Genomic DNA, 27,077 nt, shown 5'->3' on the forward strand with positions numbered 1-27,077 from the left:
TTGGCACAGAAAGAAGTACACAATATATTGTTCTGTTTGAAAAAGGCTCCAGAAGGGACCCAAGTGTCCATCAATGGGTGAATGGATAAGCAAAATGTGATGGAATGTGGTTCAGCCTTTATTTTATTTTATTTTTTTAATAATAATTTTTTATTATATTATGTTAGTCACCATACAGTACATCCCTAGTTTTTGCTGTAAAGTTCCATGATTCATTAGTTGTGTATAACACCCAGTGCACCATGCAATACGTGCCCTCCTTACTACCCATCACCGGCCTATCCCATTCCCCCACCCCCTCCCCTCTGAAGCCCTCAGTTTGTTTCTCATAGTCCATAGTCTCTCATGCTTCATTCCCCCTTCTGATTACCTGCCTTTAAAAGGAATAAAGAAAGGGGGGGTAAACAGAAGGGGGAATGAACCACGAGAGACTATGGACTATGAGACACAAACTGAGGGCTTCAGAGGGGAGGGGGGTGGGGGAATGGGATAGACCGGTGATGGGTAGTAAGGAGGGCACGTATTGCATGGTGCACTGGGTGTTATACGCAACTAATGAATCATCGAGCCTTACATCAGAAACCGGGGATGTACTGTATGGTGACTAACATAATATAATAAAAAATCATTATAAAAAAAATATGTATATATAAAAAAAAAATAAAAGGAAGGAAGATCTGTCATAGGCTACGACATGGACCCACCTTAAGGACATTGCAGTTCCTGAAAGAAGCCAGTCACAAGAGGACAAATCCTGCATGATTCCACTCACATGTGATCCCTCGAGTCGCCAAACTCAGAGACAGAAAGTCAGGTGGTGGCTGCCAGGGGCTGGGGGAGGGGACTGGGGAGTTCATGTTTAATGGGGATGGAGTTTCAGGCTGGGGAGATGAAAAATTTTGGAAAGAGACAGTGGAGATGGCTGCACAACAGTGTGAATTTACTTAATGCACCTAACTTACACTTAAAGGGCTAGGAGGGTCGATTTTACGTTATGTGTATGTAGCTACAATTGTTTAAAAATCTGTAAAATGTGTTTCCATTTTTGTAATTACCCAGAAAATGTTAACAATGATGGGATTATGAATGACTTTTTTTTTTCTTTTTTATATCTGTCTGTATTTTCCGATTTGAGGGCAGTGAGGATATTTACTATTATATGAACACAAAAACTATGAAAAAATAACGTGGAGCTACACAATCAGACCATATTTTTTTCTGGTTATAAAAGTAGTGTGCATACATTCATTGTAGAAAATCCGGTAAAGTAAAAAATAGAATGCTAAAAAAAGATCACTGATCCTGGAGCCCGATGTGGGGCCCGATCTCACGACAGGGATCATGACCTGAACTGAAAGCTTAACTGTCTGAGCCACCCAGGCGCCCCTAAACAGAGATCGCTTGTAATCCCATTACTCAGTGTAAATACTTTTAAAAGTCATGGATGTAAATACTTCTCTGTGTATTTCTAATGTTTTCTATAAGCCTGTTTTTCTTAATTAATCACATATAGAATAATTCCCATATAAATTTTGCATGCTGTTTTTCTTTTCTTCACTTTAACTTTTATCAATAGTCTTGTGAAAACCCAATTTAAATTGGTAAATGAAATTCTATTGCACAGATGGGCCCCTGGTGTAGTTCATCCTCACTTTCTATGGTTGGACATTGAATGGTTTCTAAGTTTTCTCAGTTGTAAGCAACGTGGGAAGAGCAAGCCTGTAAATCAATCTGCCTACAGATCTGATTGTTTCTTTGTGATCGGTTTCTAGAAGCAGACTTACAGACTGAAAAGTGGTGTGTATATTGCAAGGTTGCTTTCTGCAAATGTACCTCTTTACACCAGTGTTATAACTTAAAATGTCCTTGTCAGTTAGATAAAAAGGGTGTCTTGCTTTAATCTGTGTTTCTTTGATCAGTGGTGAGGTTAGAAATTTCCCTGTGTGTGCACTGGCCACTTGCACGTTCTGCTTCTGTCTTTTTCCCACTTGGGTCACCGGTTTCCTTACTGTGTTTCGAAATGAGGAATTTCCCCTTGAATCTGGCAAGTGGCTGGTGTCAGGCTGGTGTGGTGCCAGCCCACTGCACTTGGTGTCTTCATGTTAAGTCCAGGACCCTTGCACAGACCCCTCCACCCTGCCCCTCGCACACCTGTGAAGCCTGCCCTGTGGTGCCGATCAGCGGTCACTTCCCAGCTCCACTGCTGGTTCCTTGCAGTTTGCTCAGAGCCGGTGATGGCTAGTGACACCCTGGACTAGGAAGACAGGCACCCTGGGGAAAGGGGATGGGAACCTCAGGCTCGAGCCTGGCCTGAAAAACATATTAAGCGTCGAGGACTTTAACCAGGCAGCAATGACTCAGTAACTCCCTGTTAGCCATCAACATCAACACCTGCCCGCCGGAGCGAGGAGGGGACAGATCTCACCGGGAAGGTGATCTTGATCGCTCTTCCTTCCTGAATGTGAATTCAGTTCCTTCCATGGAAACCTTGTCTATGGGACTTTTCTTGTAGAATTTCCACCTGCTGCTTTGGTTTGGTTCTCAGGGTGTTCTGCTACTCGGTCTTGGCTGGGTTTCCATGAATACTAGTAAGTATTACATTTTCAAACATTCTTTCTTGTTCTCTGAGTGCTCCTTTTTCGTGGTGGTTGGTTCTTGTTTTATAGGCCCACTATTCCCACGGTGATAACAACAGGGCTTACGTCACAGAGAAGTTGCGTGACGTGAGTGAAGTAGAAGTTGAAAGGCACTTAATTAGCGCCTGGCGTATAGAAAACACTCATAAATGCTAGTCCTTAGTTTCATGCCTGGTGTACAACAGGCACTTAATAAAGGTTGCCTGATGTACTAGCTCTGGTCCATAGAAGCTTTTCCAGGAAAGCTTGGAAGCTTGGGGGCTGCGTCAATGGCCTGGGGTGCATTGCTTGCCCCCCCGCCTCACAGCGCAGTTGAGGGAACCATCCACAGCCTGATTTCACCTTTCCTTCCTCAAGGCTGTGCCTCAACTGCCTCAGAAGACCGTGGGTTCAGACTTCTCCTCTCAGGACCCCTCCCAGGCTATTTTGGCTGAACTTTTGGTGCAGAGGAGAAAATGGACCCAGAGAGTGTAGTGACCTGCTCTGATCTCTGTAGCTGGTTAGAGACAGAATGGGACTCCAGGTGTCTGGGTTCCTAGCCCCACTGGCAGAGAATCCCAAACCTGGCCACATAGCTCACGCCCCGCCCTTGGTTTCTCCAGTGACAGTGTTCCCTTCTGCATGGTGGCCTTAAAGGGTGGGGGCATGCACCCTGTTATCTCCCCTTCCCATGCTCTGGAGCCTGTATGTGGCTGTGAGTCGTCATGTGGGAGAGGGCAGTGACCGGCCATGGAGGGGCCTGGGCCCCTGGTTCTGAGAAGCTTGCTGTACCAGCCCTGGCGGTCAGCGGCTTGCACTGGTGGGTGGGCATGGCACGGACTCCTCTCTTATTTACGACACTGCCATTTTGAGTCTCTAGGCCAGCGTCACATCTCTGTCCTGACCACCCCATCCCCACAGTGGGCTGGCATGCTTGGCTCAACCCCAGGCCTGTGCGCACTTGGCTGCTGGTCAAACTTGGACCTCCAGAGCCCTGACCTTTGGTCCTTGCTCCCCTGGGCCTGCGTGCAGCGGGATCTTCCAGAGCTGTCGCTGTAAGGACAGTGAGGACCGAGTGACAGAAGCCACTGACGCCATCAATGCCAGGGGTCACTGCCAGAGGTATGCTTCAGCCATTTCCTGCCCCAGGAATTGCCTGGAGCCTCCGTGCCCCAACCTGCCCCCTACAGGCTCCCACCTCACACCTTCTTAGGGGTCCCCTCTCCAGACCCTTCTCCTACCTCCCCCTCCCAGGGTCTCAAAGCCTTCTCCAGAAAGCAGCGGATACCTCCCAAATTCCCACTACCTTGTTCTCTTCTGGGTTGGAACCTGGGCACCACCTCCTGCTGGCTGTGTGATCCCTAGTAAGTGACCTGTCCACGCCTCTGTCTCCCCGTCTGTAAAATGAACCTGGTGTGAGGGGAACGATGGGGATTCAATAAAGTCACCTGTTTAAAGAGATTAGCGCAGTGCCGCCACACTTCCCTGATCTCCCCTTGTCCACTTGGCTTTTGCCCAGGGGGCTCCTGCTCTTTCCAACCAATGGGCCCGTTACATTGTACCCTGTGCAGAGTTGCAGGGTGTTCCCAAGAGGAAGCCTTCCTTTTCTACTGACTTGCTGGGCCAGCGGCCAGCTTGGACGATGATACTTCCCCTTTCTGGTGTACAGGCAGCACCGAGAGCCTCGCCGGTCGGGTTGGTACTGCCAGTCGCAGGGGCCTGCAGGCTGGTGTGAGGTCTGAGATGGGGCTCCAGCCCTGTGGCATCCAGCTATTCTGCCTCCATCCTTATTCCTTATGGGGCGATTTCTCCGAGTGGCAGGGTTGGCCACGAGGAGCAGCAGATGAAGCAGAAACAGGTGAGGTAGGTCCGAGTTCTAGTTTCGTCTTTGCCACTGCGTTTGCTGTATGACCTTGGGTGAACTGCTCCACCTCTCTGGCCTCAACTTTCTTTTCTGTAACACGGGAAGAGTCAAGCTGTGCAGGCTGCTGTCTGCATCACAGCACTGTGCGTGGCACTCAGCAGACCCTTTGCTCTTCAGTCTGTCTCAGAGAGCGTAGCTGCGGAGTGTCCAGTAAGGGCCTGGCACGTGGTCAGTCCAAGGTCTTTCTGCCCACCTCGTCAGCAGCCCGGGGCTGGTCAGGCTGCTCGGGACCCCTGCTATGGGGCAGATACAGGTCTTCCTCCCTCACCTGTAGTGGTGGGGGTCAGCAGGCACTGGATGATGAGGGAGGGCTGGCCACTGTGATTGGCTCTGCTCCCACCGAGACACGACTCCTCAGTGTGACCCTCACTGAGGGGGCCAGGGGCAGGGTTCGCAGGCTCCCTCCACCTGCTGGCGTGGCTCGTGTGCCAGGCTGCGGCATATGTCTACCCGATTTCAGCAGACTGCCTGCTCCTCCGTGTGTGCGGGGCTGCTCTGATCTACATCCTGTCTACACTCCCTTACAGCTCTGGTGTGCGCTGCCCAGGGGCTGGCCACGAGCCGCGTGTGGTACCTTATGGAGCATTTCCTCCATCACGGAAAGTTCTAGCAGTAGTGGTGCTGTAGATTTCTGTCCAGCTTCACTCCACAAGCTGGGTGCTGCAGAGGGTCACCGAGGAGACTAAGAAAGGGTCCAGTCCCCAAAGAACTCATTCACTTGCTCATCATGCATTAATCAAGGACCTTCTAGGTGCCAAGAGGATGTTGCGATAACCAAGACGGACCTGTTCTCTGCCTTCGCAGAGGTTCCTGTTCCGCGGGTAGAGAAATGTCTGCCGTAACAGAGACCCAAAGTAATACTAGCTTCGACAAGCTACACTAACTTTAGTTTTCTGTCCTTGAAAGCCCACGCTGGCGAAGCAGAGAGTCCGTGCGGCTCTTTGGGTCTGTATTCCTCCGCCTTGTCCTTGTCCGTTGCCCTTGTCTGCCTACCAGCATTCCAGCCAGCAGAGAGGGAGGGAAGGGAACATGGAGGGAGGCATGCCGCTTCCCTTCACAGGGGGACTCAGAATGGACAGCCATCACTTCTGCACACATCCCATTGGCCTGCTGCAAGGGAGGCTGCGGAATGCAAGCTTTCTTTGGGGCCATTCTGTGCTCTGCTGATAACTGGGAGATCTGGGAAGGGATGGATGAATGTCTGAGGACTGGCAATCTTCGCCCCAGAGAGACTAGTGTGAAATAAATGAACACACACATAAGTGGATAAACCTTGAAAAATGCTTTGAAAGAGAGGTACACAGTGTAGGGAAAACATATAGAGGAGGTCAGGAAGGCTTCCCTGGGGAAGTAACATCTGAGCTAATAGGAAAGAGGGGTAAGAGTGTTCACAACAAAGGCAGCACTGGGTGCAAAGGCCCTGTGGTCAGAGGAAGTACAGCACACTCAGGAAACTGAAGAAGGCCTGGTCTACAGAAGAACACACAGAAATCTTCTGTGCATAGGGTGGTTGAAGTCCCTGAGAATGGCCCTCATGAGGGAACTACATGGGGGCTGGGAGTCAGGGAGACCTCCTCTGTTCCAGGCACTTTTCTAAGGTCTCTGTGTGTGTTAATTCATTTATGCCTTGAGCAACCTGTGAGATAGCTCCCTGTACCAGTTCTCACCTTCAGAGAGCAGATGCCAAGAAGGAGTCAGACAAGCAAGAGACTTGTGGGGAAGTGCCTGCGGAGGATGAGGGGAAGGAGGGAGGAGCGGGATCCAGCCAGGAAAGCCTTAGATCTAGGTCCGGGCTGGTACCCGGGAGAGGAGAGGGGGCAGGAGGGAGGACTGGAGAGGGAGAGCCTCAGACCGCAGGGCAGCTTGGAGACAACTTGGCCACACTCGGCAGAGAGCACCAGAGCTCAGACTGCCTGTGGGGAGGCTGGGGGGTCAGGTGGGAGCGACTGGCTCCAGCACCTGACATCCTTGCTTCTGCGTGAAGCTGCGCCAGATCTAGACGTGGGGGTGCTGGAGGCCATCAGTCAGCGAGGATCCTCAAAGCAGCCCTTTAAGAGGGATCGGGTAGGATGCCTTCATGGCTGAGCCACTGCTGCTGTTGTCCCCGTATTATAGGTATGGTGGCCAAGAAGGAGAAACAACTCTCATAAAGTTACACAGCTCAGGGGTGGCAGAGGCAGGGTTTGATCCCAGACAGGTCAGTCCAGAGTCCTTGCTCTGACCGAGGTGGGGCTGTCCAAGAGAAAGTACTGCCCTCGGGTGGGAAGAGTGGGGGCAACTAGACACTTGGCAAGAGCTGTGTCTCTCAGAGCCTTGAATGCCAGGGTAAGTTGGGGCTTGCCTTTTACTGTGGCCAGGGGGAGCCAACGTGGGCTCTCAGACAGGAGACTGCTCTAGCTGGCCACCTGCATCCCAGCACGGGAGAGCGAAGGGGGTGGAGTGGGGACAGTGGCAGCAGGTAACTAGGTGGGAGGTGCTGGACATAGCCCTGGGTGAGGCAAGTGTGGGATGGGGGCAGTCCAGGGGTTAGGGTGTTACTATACCCCCCAGATTCATACATTGAAATCCTAACCTCCAGTGCCTCACAATATGTACTGTTTTTGGAGACAGGGTCTTTAAGAGGTAATGCGAGTGAAATGAGGTCACTGGGGCGCACGCTAATGCAACCTGGCAGGTGCTCTTAAGAAGAAGAGATGAGGCCCCAGACACGCCCAGAGGGACGAGCACATGAGGACCCCGGGAGAAGAAAACCATCCTTAGAAGGAACCAACCCTGCAGACACCTTGATCTCCGACTTCCAGCCTCTAGAATCATGAGGAAACGACGTCTGTTGTTTAAGCCCGATCTGTGTTGTTACAGCAGCCTGGGCTTACTAGTACACCGGGGCAGAGGGCCAGGCTTGATGGGTTTTCCTTGGGGTGCTTTTGCTTTGTGATGTCTGTGAGGTGCTCAGGGGGAGATGTCGAGGGCAGATTTGGAGCTGAGGGGAGGTGGGAGAGGCCAGGGCTGCAGATGCTCTGTGGTTCAGGGATGTGGCTTCTGTGACAACACACAGGCCCTTGCCCGTGGGGCAGAGTGGCAGAGTTGGTGAGGCCCGCAAGCATGCTCAGGACAGGCCCTGCCATCCGGCTGTGGGTGTCCCGGGCCCTGTCGTGGGCTCAGCCGTGTGCCCGAGGTCCCTCAGCCAGGCCTCAGGAGCCCACCAGGGGCTGGACGGCCAGAGGGGGGCAGTGTGTGTGTGCCCCACGGTAATCGTGTCATTGGACGCTGCCTATGATTCCCTGGGTGACACGCTCCCCCTCTGAGCAGCATTTCCTCATCTGTAATGCTGACCTCTGGGGTTTGTGAAGGCAAAATAAGGTGAGCATCTGTGAGGTGCAACGTGAGTGCTGCCATCTTATTAACCTAAAAGCTAGAGATATCCAGCAAGGAGGGTTGGCCCCAAACGGGCCTGAGGAGGAGTAATTTGGGGCGAGGATGGGGATAGTAGGGGGCAGAGGTGTCTTGGGCAAAGGTTAGGAGAGGAGGGGCTTCGGGAAGCTCTGCCGGGCTGCCTGAGAGGAGCTGCGCCCATCGGAAGGACACAGCCACCTGTCAGTGACCCACAGGGGACGAATCCAACTGCATGTCCCCCACATCCTCATCTGTTTCAGTGCCTCCCACCCGCCCGCCAAACCCTCTTGGAAACCAAAGGGCCCCTGCAGGTGGCCTGTGCAGATGAGCCTCTAGGGGCCCAGAGCAGGGGCAGAAGGGCAGAGAGAGACCGGGACGGGCAGACACAGAATGTGCAGCACACAGAGAGAAGGCATCATTTTCTTCCATTATAAACACAACGGAGACAAGCATATTATTTACAATCAGGTCATACGAAAACCAAAACAGAAATGCTGAGTGAGACTCAGGCCAAGTGGAATTTTACTTTTTATTTCATGCCTTTCACTAAAGCAATGTGCAGGTGTTATTTTGTAAAAGGATTACTCAAGTGAATGGCCTGGATGTCAGTCCAAGAGGCTTGGGCTCGAATCTGTAAGGGAACAGAGAATCCACACTTGGTTCCATCGACAACGTGGCCACTGTTTCATAGGCTTTCTTGCATTTTCTGGCCGAGCACACCCTGGAATGCCTCCTGTCCAAGGTGGCCTGCACACACGCTTCTCAGCAATGCCGCTCCCTCCTCCCCAGGTGGAGCACCTTGCCACCCTGGGAGAGCATTGCCATCGCCCTGCTGCGGGGGGCGGGGGGGGGTGTTGGGGTGCTGTGTGCCAGGGCTTCCATTTCGCAGCATTGCCCAGGGCTGATAACTGTCTCTTCCCAGCCTCTCTACTTTTCCAATGCCTTTTCCCATCTAGTACTGTATTTCCTCCTCCAACAACCCCGTGAAGCAATTAGGACAGGGGTCTTGGCACCCATTTTGTAGGTGAGCAAACTGAGGTTCTGACAGGCAAACTAACTTGCCCAAAGCTTACCCTAGATGTAAGCCCCACTTCTGTTCCTGGGCCTTTGCAACTGGTCAGAGCTGGACAGGCGCCAGGGACTCAGGCCCTTCTCCACATGAGAGGATGCAGAAGTAGAAAGGAATTAATTTAGGGGAAACTATGTTAGAGGTTTTCATAGTGTGAAGGGAAACGTTTCTTTTTCTTTATCAGTTCTGCTTGGAAGAGTACTCCCTGGCTTCCTTTTCTTCTGGGCAGAGAATTCCAGTAACAGATTCTCCCCACTACATTGGGGGTTTTTCTCCTTCAGTATGGCCTGGGGTGAATGCCATACCTAGCTGCTCAGGTGGACTTGGGCTGCCAGTGTCCCCACTCACTCATTCATCTGTTTATTTACTCAATACAAGTTTACTGAGCCCCTGCTACATTCTGAATATTGCGCCATGAGGGACAGACATGTGAGACCTCGTGTAGCCTGGAAATAAGGTTTTCACGGGACTATGTCCTCCACAAAGAGAAGTCTGAGCTGATGTCTGAAGGATGATGCAGTTAACAAGGCCAACTCGGGTGCTGGAGGGAGGAGGAGAACAAACCAGAGAGGAGGCACTCTGTACAAAGGCACTCCTTGGAAACTAGCTTGGGGGGTGTTCTGGGTCTCTTTGCGGGGGGGGGGGGGGGGCGGGAACTGATCTTCTAATTTCTCCAGTGGCCAACTTCTTAACTCATTTGGGGTAGGTTCCTCAGCCCTGTTTAATTCTTCTCAGGCTGACCCTGTTTGCTTTAAGTCTTTCAGAAATTCATTAATTCAACAATTGAGCATTTACTGTGTACTTTGGTGCTAGAGATATGAACGGAACACATGGACAGAAATCACTGCTTTGGTGGAGCATGCATTCTATTGGAGGAGACCAAAACCAAACAAAATAAAATGTAAATTGTTTAATACATTAGCAGGGAATAAATGACAATACAAAAAGTTAAACAAGATAGGGGAATAGGAAATATTAGGGAGAGCGTTAGATTGCGTGGTTAAGGCAGGGCTCCCTGAGGAGATAACATTTGAATAAAACCCTGAAGGAGGTGAGGGAGCCATGTAATTTGTGGGGAAAGAGTTTGTATAGGCAGTGGGAACAGCACATTCAAGGGCCCTGGGGTAGGACTGTGCCTTGTATGTTTGCGGAACTGCAAGGAAGCCAGGGTGGCTGCAGTGATATAAGCAAGGGGAAAGGAGTAGAGAGTATGGTCAGGGATGTAATGGGGCCTGGGGTACAGCTCCTGTAGGGCATTGCAGGCTGTGATAGCTGAGAGCCACTGGAATGTTCTGAGTCAAGGAGAGACATGATCTGACTCAGGTTGTAACAGGAGTATCTTGGCTGTCCTTCAGGTTCGTTTCCCTCAGTTTCATTGAGACGTAATTGACATGCAGCACTGTATGAACTCAGCATGTACAACGTAATGGTCTGACTCACATACATTGTGAAATAATTACCACAGTAAGTTTAGTTAGCAGCCATCATCTCATATACATATAATAAAAGGGAAAAGCGAAAAAAGAAAACAAACTTCCTTCTGGTGAGAACTCTTGGGATAACTTTCCTGTGTATCACACAGCAGTGTTGAACGTCATGTTGTCCCTGAAGACCCCAGGGCTTACTTATCTTATACCTGGAAGTTTGTCCCTTTTGACCACCTTTCCCAATTCCCTTTCCCCCCACCCTCTGTCTCTGGTGACCACAAGTCTGATCCTTTTTCTATGAATGGTTTGTTTTTAGTTTTTAAGATTCCACACGGAAGTGAAGTCGCACAGGATTTATCGTTCTCTGCTCTTCAGTTTCTTTCTTTTTTTTTTTTTTTTAAAGATCTTATTTATTTATTTGAGAGAGAGAGACAGCCAGGAGAGAGGGAACACAAGCAGGGGGAGTGGGAGAGGAAGAAGCAGGCTCCCAGCGGAGGAGCCTGATATGGGGCTCGATCCCAGAACGCTGGGATCACGCCCTGAGCGGAAGACAGACACTTAACGATGGCGCCAACCAGGCGCCCTTCTGCTCTTCAGTTTCTGACCACCTATGTGTCCGAGCTGCTAGAACTTATGTCATCTTCAACACCAGTGTCCTCCACACCTGCCCACCAAGCCCCGGTTTGGCTGCCGGGATGGCAGCAGGCGCTGCATCCCTGGCCCCCACTGGGTGCACAGGGAGAACCACATGATCCAGGGCCAGCGCTGGCATGGACGCAGGAGCCCAGACCCACAACATTCCAGAGAGCCCAGACAGCTCCTGGCCATGCGTTCCTGCTCTGGCAGTGTGCTGGGAGGGGAGCGGAGAAAATGCTCTCCACATCCCAGGCCAGGAAGGGAAGGGATGTTCACTCCTTAGAAGGACCTCTGCCCACGTGTCCCTGGGTTGCCTGGAAGATGCCCTCGCTGGGGCAGACAGACAGGCTCTGCCTCACCCCCTGCTCTCTCTTACCCGCTGAGTGACCTGGGGGAGGACCGCGGCCCCTCGGAGTCCGTTTCTTCATCTGTAAATGCTTGGCTGAGGATCCCACAGGAGTGTGGGGTAAAGGGCGCAGCAGGGTGCCTGGCACGCTCGGCTCACTAGTACTCCTTGGTCAAGTCACTCTGAACCTCCCTCTTCCCACCTCTGAGTGGGATGCCAACGCGTCCCGGGACTGCTGCGGACTCCAGCAGCCTGAGCACGGCCTTGGTAGCCTGCGGAGCACTGCTCTGTCTTCAGGACGTTGGCCCAGACACGGGTGTCAGTGATTTGAGGCAGGGGTCAATCGCCCTCAGACCTTCTGGGAGGCCGCGGAGGCAGTGCCGCGAGCGCGCACTTTCCCCGGGGGGTAACCGTGATTGCTCAGCAGAAAGACTGTACCGTATTTCTCCAACAATACGTTCCCTAAGGCAAGTCCCCGACTTTCCCGGCTCTCAGCCGGAGATACAGCGGCCGGTACCGGGCTCGAGGTGGGAGTGGGGGTGGAGGGCAGACCTGGCCCGGGCGGCCCCACGACCCCCGCCTGGAAACCCCACTTCGGGACAATCTCAGGGCTTTGGGCGGGGCCCGAGGCCCGTCTCGCGTTCTCACGTGGGGACCAAGCTTCAGAAGCGGCTCCCGCGGACGCCGAGAGCCCACGGCCGTGCTGGGGGAGGGGCAGTGGCTGGGGACGGCGGGCCGCGCGGGGCCGGTGGTTCCCGGACCGGGAGCGCGCGGGCGGCGGCGGAGCCCTGCGCGGCCGGGGCGGGGCTGGGGGCGGGGCGGGGCGCGTGACGCGCGGCGCGGGCCAATGGGGCGCGCGCCCGGGGCCGAGCCTCCTGCGAGCCTTCGCGGCGCCCGCGGCGTCACGTGAGCCGCGGGGAGTGAGCGCCGAGCTAGCGGCGGCCGGCGAGTGCTCCGCCGCAGCGACCCGCGGGCCAGCGGGCGAGCGAACCAAAGCAGGACTCGCGGCTGGGCCCGCGGCCGCCTCCGGACCGGGAGCCAGGCTGCCGCCCCCAGCCCAGCCCCCGGGGCCTCAGGACCGCCGGGGCCTGGCCGCTAGCCGGGCGTGCGCCAAGTTCAGGTGGGAGAGGCTTGGGGAGGCCGGACCGCCGCGTGGACGCGGCTCCGGGCGCCCAGGGGGCTGGTTGGGACCCGAGTGGGGCAGCGGAGCGCTAACTGGTCTCTGGTCTTGTGGCCCGGTTCCCCCGCGGCTGGCCCAAGCTCCGCGCGAGTGTCCGAGGAAATGTCGGAGGAGCGGGGTGAGCCCCCGCGCGGGGCCGGGGATCGGACAAGCCCGTGGGAGAGTGACCCCCAGTTGCCCATAGGCACTTTCCCCGCGCAGGTCCGGGCCGCCGCCTCGGCGTCTGGCCCCTCCAGTCCTGCGCGCCTTGCGGTCCGGCCCTCCCATATGGCGGGCACCCGGCCGGGCCTGGCGAGAGGAGCGGACAGGCAGACTCGCCGTCCGGTCAGAGGCTGGGGATGGGGGACGGAGTGCCCTGTGGTGGTGGGGTTACTGTCGGTCACCGCAGCCGTGGCCTCTGGGGGAGGGGGCGCGGGCCGAGGGCATGGTGCCCAGCGGACAGCGCTGCGGGGCTCTACCGAGGGGTCTGAGCGGGTCCCCCATGTCTTCCTTTCCCACGCACCTTCCCACACCCGCGCGGGCACCCACGCCAGCTCCACGCGCGGGTATGTCGGGGACATCCTCCGGCACAGCCACACTGCTGCCGCGCACCACGCCCCGCACACGCATGATCACACGACATGAACTCACACCCCTTCTCGCACACCCGCACTGTTCACACGTCTCGTACTCCTACTACCCACGCAGAGCCCCTGGTTCTTTCCACTGAACATGAGCAGAACGGTAGCCAGGGGGTGGTGGCGGGGGACAGCGGAGAGGCCACCCCCACCCACCATGGCCGTCTGTCGGGTTCCCTCTTTCCTCCCCACCGTGGTATTCCCAAAGGACCACCCCCCTTCCCAGGACGCAGAGGGGATGTTTTCTCGCCCAGTCCCTGGGGAGCTGACAAAAATCCCCAAATGCTTTAGTCCCTGAGATCACCTTTCCCCCAAGGACTCGGTGGCTACTGGGAGCCCCCACCGTCCTACAGGTGGGAGGACGCCTGGCCTGTGCGACTTTGGGGCCTGCGGACGGCGCAGGGAGCAGAGACTCTTATTTTGAAGGGTGGCCCCCACCCGCCACCCCCGTGATTTGCACGCTGACCCAATGGCAAGCCCTTGGCCGGCGCTGGGCTTGTTATCAATTACATGTTGTTCCTGCAGCCGCTGTGTCCCCGGGAGGATAAACAGCAGGCCTGGCCGGGGGGGGGGGGGGGGGGGGGGGGGGGGTGGGTGGGAGGGGGCGGAGTCCGGCTGTAGGCCGGGCCGGTGCCCGGAACAGTGTGTCCCCTCCCCCTGCACGCGGGCTGTGCTTCTGGCCCTGCCATGTGCTGCTGTGTTTTAGTGCCCGAGCCGGCTGCCTCCAGCCCTGGCAGGCCCTTTTTCTATGCCAGTGCTGGGGGTAGCCCCAGAGCCCCTTCTTTGCTCTGAGTGCCTGAGTGTCCAGCCCAGGCTGCTCAGCCCTGCATTAAAACTCTTCTGCCTGACCCTGGCCATTCTATTCCTGGTGGAATCCACATGCCCCTACTGCCTGCCTGACTTCCCCAAGAACCTCTCACTCACTCAACCAGCAAATTCTGCCAGGTCCTCTTTTAGACTCTGGGATAGCGGTGGACTGGATAGTCAGAACAGCTTGTATTTTGGTGGGGAGGTAGACAGAAAATAAAGTACACAAATACATAGCAAAGACAGTTTCCCCCTGGTAGCAACTGCTGGAAGAATACAATGTGGGATGATTTGACAGAGGGTGGTCAGGAGAGGCCCCCACCCCCCCTGCAGTGACTTCAGAGCTGAGATCTAAATAAGGCACTCCCACTGGGAGCATTGGGGAAGAGGGACCCACAGAGAGGGCACAGCCAGTGTGGAGTGGAGCAGGTGGAGGTGAGGTCTGAGAGAGATGGGCAAGGCCCAGATGCTGGGCTGCTGGGAGAAGAGGGGGTCACAGTTCCTGGAGAAGTTAATAGAGGTTTTCTCCTACCCTACCCTACACGACTTATTTCCCCTGCTCTTTCTTTCTTTCTTTTTTTTTTTTTTTAAGATTTTATTTATTTATTCAACAGAGATAGAGACAGCCAGCGAGAGAGGGAACACAAGCAGGGAGAGTGGGAGAGGAAGAAACAGGCTCATAGCGGAGGAGCCTGATGTGGGGCTTGATCCCATAATGCCGGGATCACTCCCATAACGTCGGGATCACGCCCTGAGCCGAAGGCAGACGCTTAACCACTGTGCCACCCAGGCACTCCCCCCCGCCCCCGCTCTTTCTTTTTATACCATTTCATCTGTGACTATCTCAGTTATCAACTGTAATACCATCATCACACTTAAAAATATTAACAGTAATTCCTTACTATCATGTAATATTCAGCTGGTGATCACATTTCGGGGGAGAGTTTTAAGTGGGCAAGAACATGGCCGGATCTGCCTCTTACCACCAGTTAAGGCCCGTTCCTAGGTTCCAGGAAGGCTGGAGCCTCCCCTGATTCCTTAGGATCACAGCGGAGGGACAGAAAGACCATGTGTTCACCTATTTGGAAGTTAATCCTAATGGCTGGTACTGACCAACACCTGCATGTGCCAGCCCTGTAGTAAGTGTTCAACTTGTGTCAGCTCATTGAACTCTTTCAGCACCCTGGGAACTAGGCCCCACCAGCAGCAGCCCCACCCAGCAGACCGAGACACAGACACAGAGAGGTTATGGCACCTGCCTGAGGCTGCCCGGCTCAGTTGCAGAGGGAGGAGCAGAAACTCCTGCTCAGAGGGTGGGTGCAAGGGGTGGTGGCGTGCCCTAGGGCCCCGTGTGGGCTCGTTGCCCTTCACATTATCTGGCGCTTTCATTCCTTCTCACCACCTGATTTGGTGATTAGTGTGTATTTTGAAACTCCCAGTTTTAAATCGTCAGATGAGTATTTAAAATCAAAGGGCCAAGTGTCCTGGTAAAACTGCCCTAGGTGCAGATTGCCAAGGGCATCTACCTTGCCTTAGTTTCCTGGAGCTCCATGAGGCTTCCTGGATTAATGGGGAACTGAGGTCATTGGGACCTGGAACAGATGCGGAAACTGAGATTTGGGGAGTGCACAGCTGATGATGATCCTAGATGGCCCTGAGAGGTCTCTGTCCCTGGCCAGGCTTGTTGACTTGTTGACTCTTGGGTCATGCTGTGTGCCAGGTCCAGGAGTAGTCCTCAAGACAGAGCATAGGGGTGGGTGCAGAGTGGTGACAGGCAGCAGAGAATCTCTGGTTTCAGATATAGAATGTTCCCTTTTCCCGAGCCTCACTGGTCACTGGGCGGGGACAAAAGTCCACAGAGGTGGCCCTATTACAGCCGTACACTGTTGACTCTCCTTGGACACCGGACCGAGCATGGCCTTCAGAGGACGCAGATGTCCCTCTCTTCTCTGTTGATATTCTCTGAGACCCTCCTGGGCACCAGCGGGCACGCCGGAAGCTGGGAACACAGTGGAGACCCAGCAGCCTAGCCTGCCCTCATGGAGTTCATGGTCTAGTAGGGAGACAGAAGTTAGCTGGGCCTTCCTGAGGTGGTGAGTGCTCCATGGGCTAAGGGTCAAGGGTATCTTATCTTCTATCCCACTAAGCGGCTGTGAAATCAAAATGAGGTAGTGGCCGTGCAGGTGCTCTGGGACCTGGGTCCACTTCTGTGCTCCTGAGTTATCACCATGGGGTAGGGTCCTGTCCACCCAGTGGTGAAGTGTCTGGGTACAATTGAGAGCATTTTGTTCTGTCCCTGACTTTCCCATTTCACAGAGGAGGCAGGTGAGGCTGGAGGAGTCTGAGAATGGGAGGGTGGTTGAGCTGCCCCCCTTCAGATGGAGAAACAGCCTGCGAGGACAGGCGCATGTGGGTCTTTAATTTTTTTTTTTTTTTTGCCACAAATTAGACTTCCCTGATTAAAATAGACTGCCATGTTAAGGTTCAATATCAGATAAAGTAATTTTTAAATCATGGCCCATTTAATATTTGGGATATACTTATGTTACAAGTTGCTGGTTTTTTAAAACCTGAAAATCAAATTTAATTGGGTGGCCTGTAGTTTTATTTGCTCAATCTGGCAACCCTACCCAGGCCCCAACAACACAGGGGTCAGAGGGCAAATGGCCATTCTCCTACCCCCTTCCAGTGACTCAACAAGAATGGAGCTGATGTCAGGTGTCCTCAGAAATGTAGCCACTCCAATTAGCAGGACGAGGTTCCCCAACCTTGGCCGTTTCAGGGAACAGACAGCCTCCGTGCGTACTTTCTCGCTCACATGCACTCACATTCAATCATTCACACTTACACGGGTGTTCTTTCCTGAATTGTTCTGGAAAACCTGTTTGAAACCAAAAGTACCCTGGATTGTGCAATGGGCTTGGATAGCACTCTTTTGCAAACAGGTGGTGTAATTTTGGAAAACACTCTTGCAGACAGAGTTCTCCCACGGGATGGGATACAGACAGGATCCAGGCATTTGGCAATGGGAGACTGTGGGCTGGCAGTGGGGTGGGGGCACAGGCCTGCGAGGTGGCAGGTGAGCATGCCATCCTCCTGACCAGGCCTCCTTTGTTCCTCTCTGCAGCCGCCAACGGCACGGCCAGGCCAGCATGGTGGACCACTTGCTTCCAGTGGACGAGAACTTCTCGTCGCCGAAATGCCCAGTTGGTTATCTGGGCGACAGGCTGGCCAGTGGGCGGGCATACCACATGCTGCCCTCGCCCCTCTCGGAGGATGACAGCGACGCCTCCAGCCTCTGCTCCTGTGCCAGCCCGGACTCACAAGCTGTCTGCTCCTGCTACACTGGTGGCTCAGGTGCCGAGGGCCAGGACAGTATCTTGGACTTCCTGCTGTCCCAGGCCACACTGGGCGGTGGCAGTGGCAGTGGCATTGGGGCCAGCAGTGGCCCCATGGCTTGGGGGGCCTGGCGGAGGGCACCAGCACCTGTGAAGGGGGAGCATTTCTGCTTCCCCAAATTTCCTGTGGGAGACCCCGATGATGTCCCAAGGCCCTTCCAACCCACCCTGGAGGAGATTGAAGAGTTTCTGGAGGAGAACATGGAGCTGGGGGTCAAGGAGGCCCCAGAGAGCAACAGCAAGGACTCAGAGGTCTGTGGCCAGCTCTCAGCCGGGCCACACAGGGGCCACCTCCATCCTGGCTCCAGTGGGAGAGAGCGCTGCACCCCCACTCTGGGCAGTGCCGGTGCGAGCAGCAGCCAGAACCCAGGTGGGGGGCCCACATCTGATGGCCCCATCCCCGTGCTGCTGCAGATCCAGCCTGTGCAGGTGAAGCAGGAATCAGGCACAGAGCCTGCCTCCCCTGGGCAGGCCCCGGAAAGTGTCAAGGTGGCCCAGCTTCTGGTCAATATCCAGGGTCAGACCTTTGCGCTTGTGCCCCAGGTGGTGCCCTCCTCCAATGTGAACCTGTCCTCCAAGTTCGTGCGTATCGCCCCTGTGCCCATTGCTGCCAAGCCCATTGGGTCGGGACCCCTGGGGCCTGGCCCCACCGGCCTACTCATGGGCCAGAAGTTCCCCAAGAATCCGGCAGCAGAACTCATCAAAATGCACAAATGTACTTTCCCCGGCTGCAGCAAGATGTACACCAAAAGCAGCCACCTCAAGGCCCACTTGCGCCGGCACACAGGCGAGAAGCCCTTTGCCTGCACCTGGCCGGGCTGCGGCTGGAGGTCAGTATGACAGGTGACAGGCCGGGCACTGAGCACGGCTGGCTCATCTCTGCTTCCTTGGGTGTGTCCTCAAGGCCTGGTTTACCATTAGATAAGGTTGATTAGGAAGGCGAGAAGGGGGCAGGCAGGAGCAGGGCCAGAGTGGGCATGGCTGCCCAGAGGTTTCCTTGTCCCTGGTGATCACTAGAGCCTGAAAGCAACTGGTCTCCAGTTTCATAACGACCAGTAGGGCTTGCTGAGGCTCATGCTGAGGGTGAGGAGCTGGGCCTTGGCAGAACGGCTCTTTTCTTAGCTACAAGGGCAGCTAAAAATGATGGAGTAAGGGCTGTGTGTCAGAGGGGGCTGTGGCCATGTGTGCACTGCTCCCTCTGTGCCTCACAGCACCCCTAAGGGTAAGTTCTACCCTTTATGCCATCTTTCAGCTGGGCACACAGGCTCAGACCAGCTAGGTAACTTGCCCGAGGCCATACCACTTTGTAAATGGGATTCCAGCCCAGAGGGCCTATCAGAGAAGTCACATCCCAGAAACGCTGCTGTTCCAACCAGAAGGGGCAGCTTCACTTGTAGATGTTCTTGGAGTCATGGGCTGGGCCTGGTCCTTGCTCCCGTGGGGGTACTTGAAGGTGTATTTGGAAACTTCAAAGGACAACCAAGAGGGGAGGACCAGGCGGGGGATGCTGAAGTGAAGGTGAAAGAGTTCTTCCGGACTCCACTCTGTGTACAGCAGGGAACCAGCTCTCAAAGGACAGGGGTCTTGCTCAGGGCTACGCAGCCAGCGGGTGGCAGAGCTGGATGGGCCTCCAGGTGGGCTTGTGCACCTTTTCCTGAAAAGCAGGCAGCCAGGAGCTCCTGTGCTCAGGGTACCACAGCTGGGCTCTCCCACAGTCTGCCGTGTGGGCCCTAGGGTGACAGGTGCACCACCCGTGGGGCCACTTGCAGGGCCCGACGCGGTGGTGGATATGCGGTGTTGATGGTCAGAGCTTGGGGGTTGGGGGAGAAGCTGAGGCACTGGGGCCCCAGAGGCAGGCGCTCAACTGTAGAAGGGAGGGGCGTTGTGACACCTGGGGTAGGGGGTGGCTGGCGGCAATGGCGGGGCGCCTCGGCCTAGGTCAGCCTTCAACTTGCTGTGTGCCCTGGGGGAGGTCCCCCCTGGCCAAGCCTCAGTTTCCTCATCAGTGAAGTGGAGGGTCTGCTCCCTACCAGGGTCGGGGTGCAGGGGCACCCTGCCCCTTCTCATTGGTGGTCCTGTTACTTATACAAGAGCAGAGTCTGAGAAGGGTGCCATTTTGGAAGTGCCCCAGACTCACAGGGACTCCTCCTGGATGCACTTTCTTCTTGGTGGGGGGCAGGGCTGTGGAGGGGTTGGGCATCTGGCTGGACAGAGCACTGGTCTGACTCATGATGGACTCACCTTCCTGGGCACTGTCCCCTGGCCACTGCTGACTCTTGGCGAGTGGCCCCTCTAGTCAGGATGAGGCTGGGTAGGGCCACGGTGAGGAAGTGTGTGGTCCTTGGTGAAGGCTGACCACTTGTTCCAATCCCCCAGGAGGAGGGGATCTGCCTTCCTCTGGGCTGTCCCAGAGAGCAGATGGAACCCTCAGCCCAGAGTGCATCTTAGGGAGGCATATCTCAGCTCTAGCACAGTAGCCTCTGGAAGTGATGAGTTCCCCATTGTAGGAGGTGTGCAAGCAAGTGGGAGTGGGATTCATGGAGGGGATTCACCTTTGCTAGTGTGTGCCTGGCATAGCGAGGTCTCTGTGGAGCTGACCATGGAGCCATCCCTGCCTCCAGCCACTCCTAGGCCTTCACAGGGCATCCCCAGCTTCTCCCAAGGTTCCCCTGGAATAGGGTCTGGCCTTTGTGGGCGGTTACAGGTGATGGAGGCACAGGGAGCTGAAGGGACCAGCCCTTTGGGAGAGCTTTTTCTCTGAGAATGCAGAGTTGGCCTTCAGGAATCCTGAGCACCTGGAGATGTACACAAGATGTGCCTGTCCCTTGTATGTGGAGGGAGCCCTTGCAGTAGTTGGGCAGGAGGACAGACCGGCTTTGGGGCAGCTTGGTCTGGATGGGACAGCAGTAGTAGTGATGATAACAGGCGCCATATTTTCTGACCATGCTGGGCACTGCTCTGAGGTTCTCAGAGCGGGAATACCTTCCACAAATCCCCACCCTTGCTTGTGTACTTACTGCCATGAGGAACTCATTGCCTTTTGAGGCTATTCTGGCCTTTTCCTGTGCCTTGGTACACTTAGATTCCTCTCCAGACTTCTCTTTCTGGCACGATCTGCTTGCCAACCTCCCTTCCACAATGCAGGCTCCCACTCAGGCCCCCACTCTCTCTGTGCCCTCTCTGCGCCCTCTCTGCACCCTCTGTCTCCAACACTTTCCTCCTGATGGCAATGGTAATTGGTCTTGCGAAGGTCCCTGCTTCGTTCTGCACATGTCACATAGATAAGCTTGTTGAGTCCTTACAACAGCTCCGTGACATGGAGGCACCAATCTGCGTTTCCCAGAGAGCCCACAGGGCTGGAGCTAGTGAGCATGGCTCTGGGTGTGCCCTCAGGCAGGTGCCTCAGCCCCCCTTACCCACCAGCAGTCTGGTGGACATACCTTTCCCACCTGGAAACCTGACGCCTGCAGCTACGTGGCTGGCCTTTTCCTCAACCTCTCTCCCTGTGTGCCTGGTACCGTAATGGCTGGGTGTCCTCTCTCCCCCACGAAGCCAGCAGCTCTTTCAGGTGTCAGCTTCTGGGCTAGGGGAGAAGAGCCAACAACAACAATGGCAATGACAGTGGCTCCTAATGCATGCTCTGAACGTTCCCAAGTAACTCATGTAATGCTCCAAGCGACTCCACACCGTAGGCATCAGTAGTTGTTCCCATTTATAGAGGAGGAATTTGAGGCACAGAATAGTTAAGTAAGTTCTTCTTGGTCACACAGCTAGTGAGTACCAGAGTCAGGAGTTCAACCCAGGCTATTTGCCTCCCTGACCTCCTCTACCCAGACTCAGGAGCTCTCTCTAGCCCCCTGGGCAAACCTCCCGTGGGAGGTGGCCTGCTCAAATGGTGGGAAGGAGGATCTCCACCTGCCGCTGGTCTTCAGGCAGCACCCCTGCGTACTTGCCTGCCTTCTCATGTGGGGAGATTACCACCCCCAAGGCTGCCTTTCTTCCTGGTGGCCCTGGTGAGCAGTTTGCTCTCTATCCTGCTGGGCTGGTTCTGGCCCTGGCACTGTATCCTGTGTCCCTTTGTGAAATGAATGGTGTTCCCCCCACCCCCACCAGGTCATCATTTGCCAGGTAACCAGCCCCCACTTCCTTCTGCTTTTGGTCCTGAACCCAGTATTCCTTATCCCCTCCTCTCTTGGGACGTGGTTCTGGCATCCTTGATGGGGCCCAAACCAGACTTTTCCTATCCCGATCTAACTGTCTGCGAAGTGGCTGTTTGCCTGCCTTCCTAGAAGTTTCCTTGCTACACTCTCGGACACAGGCCTCCTTTGTTCACCGCAGCAGAACGTCCTGTTCCGGAATGGCCAACCTGTTCCATCCAGAAAGAATACCCTCCTTCCGCAGCTAATATGAATTTTAATAACTTTTAGCAGCCCTATGTGACAGGTACTGTGGTCATTCCCAGTGGACATGGGAGGCCCAGAAAAGGGTAGTTGCAGGCCTGAGGCCCCAGAGCCAGGATGTGGCAGGGACAGGATTCAGACCCAGGGGTCCGCTGCTGGCCTGCTCTCTTGGCTCCTGTATCACTGCTGCTCCTGTTCAACGAGGTATACTCTAACTTCTTCCCCTCACTTGGCAGAGCCCCCAAGTGTTGTTGGACAGGTTGTGCACTGTACCACTCCAGGGAGCACCGTTCCCATTGCAGCCCTTGAGACCTGACTATCTACAGTAATGGTTTTCTGGCTGATGGAAGGGGCGCTTTGCACAAAGGTGCAGTATGTGCCAGTTGTGGGGCTGTCGTTATGGGCTGCTTCCCTCTCCTGCACCTCAGCAGCATGAATCATGGTACTGACCCATGTGCCCCTGGACATCAACAGGGACCAGGTGCTGCGCTGAGCTCCTTACAGGTAATCAGAGCTCACAGTCATTGAATAATTGCCATGTGCTGAGCACTGTTCTAAACACTCAATGCCTTTTACAATCCTCACAGTCCTGTGAGGCAGATCTGTCATTTCCCTGTCTCCAGGTGGGGAAACTGAGCCTCAGAGAGCTTGGTGACTTGCTCAGGTCACCTGATCAGTAGGCGGCCTGTAAGGCGTGCATCTTAGCCACGTGGCCTCCCTCCCACTGTGTGGCCTTCAGGCTCCTCCAGTAGCTGCTGTCTGGGAGAATGTGTGTGAGGGTGTGAGGTAGGAATCTTCTGAGGCTCACTTCCCAGGGATGGACCCCTCAAGTCACAGGACCCTGAGGCAGCAGGGAAGAAGCTTGCAGGTAGGGACAGCTTATTCACAGGCCTGGCTCTCAGGCCTCCCTCAGTGTCCCCATGGTGAGAGGGCCACTGTGGCATTTGTGTCAACTCCTTTGGCCTCTGAGACGAGTCCCAGAAGGTGGGCTGGAATCCCAAGGTCTTCATTGGATGAGTGAGGAAACAGGCCCAAGATGGTTCTCGAGCTTGCTGAAGACCATGCAGGGCTCCCGGTGGGGTGGGGACCTGAAAGGAGCCAACCATCCCGCTGGCTGTGTGACCCTGGCAACCCCCTTGTCCTTGTTGAGCCCTTGCTGTGGTATTGTCGGTTCTCTGGGCCTGATCTTGGCTCTCCGGCCAGAAAGGGACAAGATAACACCAGTGCCTGGTGCCCAGAAAGGCTCAGCAAAGACTATTACTGGTGGCGCTGTTTCTGTGGCTTCCTGCTTGCCCCAGCCCTGGGCAGGCCCACCTGTTCTGAAGCTGTGTGTTCAGCTCCTGCAGGGGGCAGGTGGCCCTGGCCTGGGAGCGGGGTCCAGGCTCTGACCTGCAGGGTGCATTGATGCCACATCCTCACTGGCTCAGGGCTCCAGTGACAGACACTGCCCAGCCAGGCAATGTGGAGGAGGCCAGGCACTCTGCAGTCACCAGAGTGGGCAGGGCACGGTAAGGAGCTATGCCGGAACCTTTGCTCTGGCCTTGCCTGCTCTATCATGCTGGGGATGCTGGATCAGGCCCTCATCACTCTGAGCCTCCATTTCCAGATCTGGCAAATGGGCCAGTCAGGCTTCCATTATTCCAAACATATGCTGAGAGCATTGCTCTGTGCCAGCCTCGATTGGTGCTCTGGGAAATAAAGTGTAGTGCTAGCCTCCAAGTGCAGAAACCTGGCTGTTCTCTCAGAACAAGGCCCTGGGCCCCAGAGGTAGCTGAGCCAGGCTAAGTGCCTGTCCTCTGTGCTCCTGGGCAGACTCCCTATCCGGTGCTCAGGCCTTCCTACTCCCCGGCTGACCCTTCCCCAGGGTATGTTCCTTCTAGTCCTTGGCAGGCTGTGGGATTAAGGAAGGCCTCCACCCAGAGGGTCAGGCAAGAGGTAGGCTACCCGTTGGCTGGTTTGGGGACAGCTGTTCCAGCTACCCTACCTCTTGCTGGGTGGCCGCAGGTTCAGGGAGGGGCTACTGAACCTGGTACGTGTGTGTGTGTGTGTGTGTGCATGCATGCACACGTGTTCATGTATGTGCACGCCCCCACATGTGATGTGACCATGTACTTGCGCACACATGTAGCGTGGACACGTGTGTGCCTGCAGTGCATCCATGTTTGGGATGTGCATGTGTGTGGCATGTATATAGCGGTGTGTACATGTGCGTTGTGTGGTGTGCACACGTGTGTGTGTGTGTGTGTGTGTGTGTGTGTGTGTGTGTGTGTTCAGGCAATGGGACTTGAGAAGAATTCCCTGTGATAGCCCTCCATCGTCCCGTGGGTGCTTGCTGTGTCCATGCTTTCGTGTAAATGCACTTACTGGGCACCTGCCGTGTGCTAGGCACTGGGCTGCTTGCGGAATGGACCACAGGGGACGAGACACACACGTCTTTCCGCATGGAGCTGATGGTCTAATGGCACAGACTGACATTCATCAAAAAGTTGAAAACGAATTTAAAATTAACAGTAGTGGTGGGGCCAGGAGAGAGTCACATTTTGTGCCATGGGAGCCTAGAATGGGATGCAGTCCTAGAGGAAGTGACATTTGAGCTGAGCTCTAAGGAATGCGTGGGAGGGAGCAAGAAGAGGGGAGAGAAGAGCATTTCAGATGGAGGGACCAATATATGCAAATGGCCCGTGGCAAGAGGGACCAAGGATGGCTCAGTGTATGTAGAACATGGAGGAAGACAGTATGTATGTTTGGGGAGTGGGATCTCATTGTCAGGACGAGGGTCATGGGGTGGGGGGAGTTTCAAATGCCTGAAGTCAGTGCCCGTGGTCTGGGCCCTGTGGTCCAGCTGGGATCCTTAGCTCTCACATTAGCAGCTGCTACTTCTCAGTGGCCTCTGGGCTATGGGAGCGCTTGCTCCCAGGCAGGCTGTGGCCAAAAGAGGGTGGTGGCAGGTGAACCATTTAAACTCTCAGAAGTACCTTGCAGTGGTGTAGTTTTGTCTGGTGACAGCTTAGGGGACCCAGCCTTCAGGAAAGCAATGACCAGGAGTGGGGTGGGAGCTCAAGTCTGCAGACCCTACCTTGGCTGTAATGAAGAGAAGAGCCAGGGGCTCCCCGCAGTGCTGGGGAAAGAGACACCTCTCCCAGGTTTCCCCTCTGGATGGGCTTCCTCATGCAGACCTTCATAGAACCCCAAATTCTACCTAGGGGGCAGCATAAGGTGTAGCTAGCTGCAGTGCGGGCCAGGGTGATCCCACTGCTTGGGGGCGGGGGGATGGGAAGGGGGGGGAGGGAGCTGTGGAGAGTAAATCCTGGGCTCTGGTGGGTCAGCCCCTCAGGGTATTTACCAGCTGCTTGCAGGCCCAGATGCCCAAGAACGGATCGCTGTGTCACCACTGAGCCTTTTACTGACAGTTCTTGCCACCCTGGGGAGGGGGGGCTGGGGACAGTGACTTTTTACTAGTGGATTCAGAAGTGACTCAGGAGCCGGAGAAGTGGTGGGGCCGCGCCTGCCTGGCCCGGTAGAGCCCTGCACCTGCCTTCTGGGTGGGCACCTGGCGGGGCGGGCCCTAATGACTGTGGCCCGTGGTGCGTGTCCCGCAGGTTCTCCCGCTCCGATGAGCTGTCGCGGCACCGGCGCTCGCACTCGGGCGTGAAGCCCTACCAGTGTCCTGTGTGTGAGAAGAAGTTCGCGCGGAGCGACCACCTCTCCAAGCACATCAAGGTGCACCGCTTTCCCCGGAGCAGCCGCTCGGTGCGCGCGGTGAACTGAGGACCCGCCTGCTCCCGCCCCCTCCCCCGCCCCGTTATTTTGTAGCAATAATTTATTTGCCTCTTCAGAGGGACGTGACAATGTTGCCAACCCACTTTCTGAAGCCCGGGAGTTGCAGGAAGACGGGGGCTTGCCTGGGAGGCGGGAACCCGGAGCCCCCAGCCTGCAGCCTTTCCTAGGAAGACCTAGAGCCACGCCCGCGTCCCTGGGGGCTGGGCCCCCAGCACCCGGGCTGCAGGCCGGCCTTCCTGCCTTCTTGCCTTCGTGCCTTCCCGCGGGCCGGCCTGTGCTGCAGCGGCGCTGAGAGCCTGGACCTTCTCCCACTGGGCTCCCTGCCTGGGCCAAGGCTGGCACTTTTTTGTTCAGAAGAAGAAATGTGCAGTTTTGAAATGTCAGTTCCCAGAGGGAGCCATGCTGGGAAGAAGGAAGTAGGCCAGAAGTCCAGGGCTGCACTGTGGTGTGAGGGTGGCTTTGTGCAAGATCTCCCGCTCAGCCTGACTACCAGAGGGTATGAGCAGGGCAGTCAGGGGTGCAGAACCTGGCCCCTGGGCAGATGTGGAATTAGGCTGAGAAGCCCCCTCTTTGGGGGCCCGACAGTGCATGTGCTTGAGTTAAAGTGCAGGGCAGGCAGACAGATGCAGGCTAGCCTCAGAGCATCTGTACCCAGCATGGCTCATCCCCTCATCCTGTTTCCAGACATATCCAGACACCAGCCTCCAGGGTCACCTTGGGGAAGAGAGGGGAGCAGGCTGCATTGCGTGTAGGAGAACTAGATAGAGCCTCCGAATCCTGATCTAGAAATGCATTCCTTATTTTGTCTAGAAATTAATATCAAATGAACTAGCTTGTTTTGACAGGTTTATTTCACATCCTATGAATGTATGTAAATAAGCTGTACATAGGTACATCTACATAAAGTATCTTTTAATAACATATCAACATTTGTGTAAATTTGAAATTAAAAAATCTATAAAGCTGGTGTACATATGTTACAATTATGTATATTTTCTTTGGTCCTTCATAAAAATATATTTACTTTGCCAATAAAAAGAAAAAAGATCTCAATAACTTTATGGCATTCATGTGCTGTTTTCCTCTGCTTTGCCAGGAAATAGGGGTGATTCTGAGGGCTGAGTCTCTGTGCCTGTGTTTGCGGCATTTAGGGGACCTTGATTTGTACCCAGAGGGACATGAAGACCCCTTTGGGGTTCAGCCCCAGGCACACCAGTGCAGGCTTCTCAAAGCGACCCCATCTCCGTGCCAGCTGCTGGGTTTCTGTTCTCTGCAGTTTTCTGGAGGGCTCCCTCTCCTCTCTCCACAAACCCAAATCCAGCCCCATCCCAGCATCACCCACAGGAGGCCCGCACAGGCTAGGCTAGACCCACAGTGATCAGTGCTACTCCGATGTGCTGTTGGAGACCCTCACTCAGTGCTCGCTGTGCAGGCCTTCAAGCATCTGCTGTGCACCCACTGTATGCATGGTGTGCTGAGGAGACT

At 55.1% G+C, this 27,077-nt stretch overlaps 1 protein-coding gene across 2 annotated transcripts; it reads left to right on the forward strand.

Annotated features, from left to right (window-relative positions):
* Nucleotides 1-12,445: 12,445 nt before the first annotated feature.
* On the forward strand, nt 12,446-26,648 carry KLF15 (KLF transcription factor 15). Of its 2 annotated transcripts, none has more exons than XM_026501513.4 (3): nt 12,446-12,530; nt 17,142-18,242; nt 25,412-26,648. In XM_026501513.4, the coding sequence occupies exons 2-3, from the start codon at nt 17,167-17,169 to the stop codon at nt 25,578-25,580; spliced, it is 1,245 nt and encodes a 414-aa protein (XP_026357298.1). In that variant the 5' UTR covers nt 12,446-12,530; nt 17,142-17,166; the 3' UTR covers nt 25,581-26,648. The 2 variants fall into 2 exon arrangements, with proteins under 2 accessions (XP_026357298.1, XP_044241053.1); XM_044385118.3 differs by lacking the exon at nt 12,446-12,530 and adding an exon at nt 14,660-16,107.
* The last annotated feature ends 429 nt before the right edge of the window (nt 26,649-27,077 follow it).

The sequence above is a fragment of the Ursus arctos genome, unplaced genomic scaffold (assembly GCF_023065955.2).
Source record: "Ursus arctos isolate Adak ecotype North America unplaced genomic scaffold, UrsArc2.0 scaffold_14, whole genome shotgun sequence".
Lineage (NCBI taxonomy): Eukaryota > Metazoa > Chordata > Mammalia > Carnivora > Ursidae > Ursus > Ursus arctos.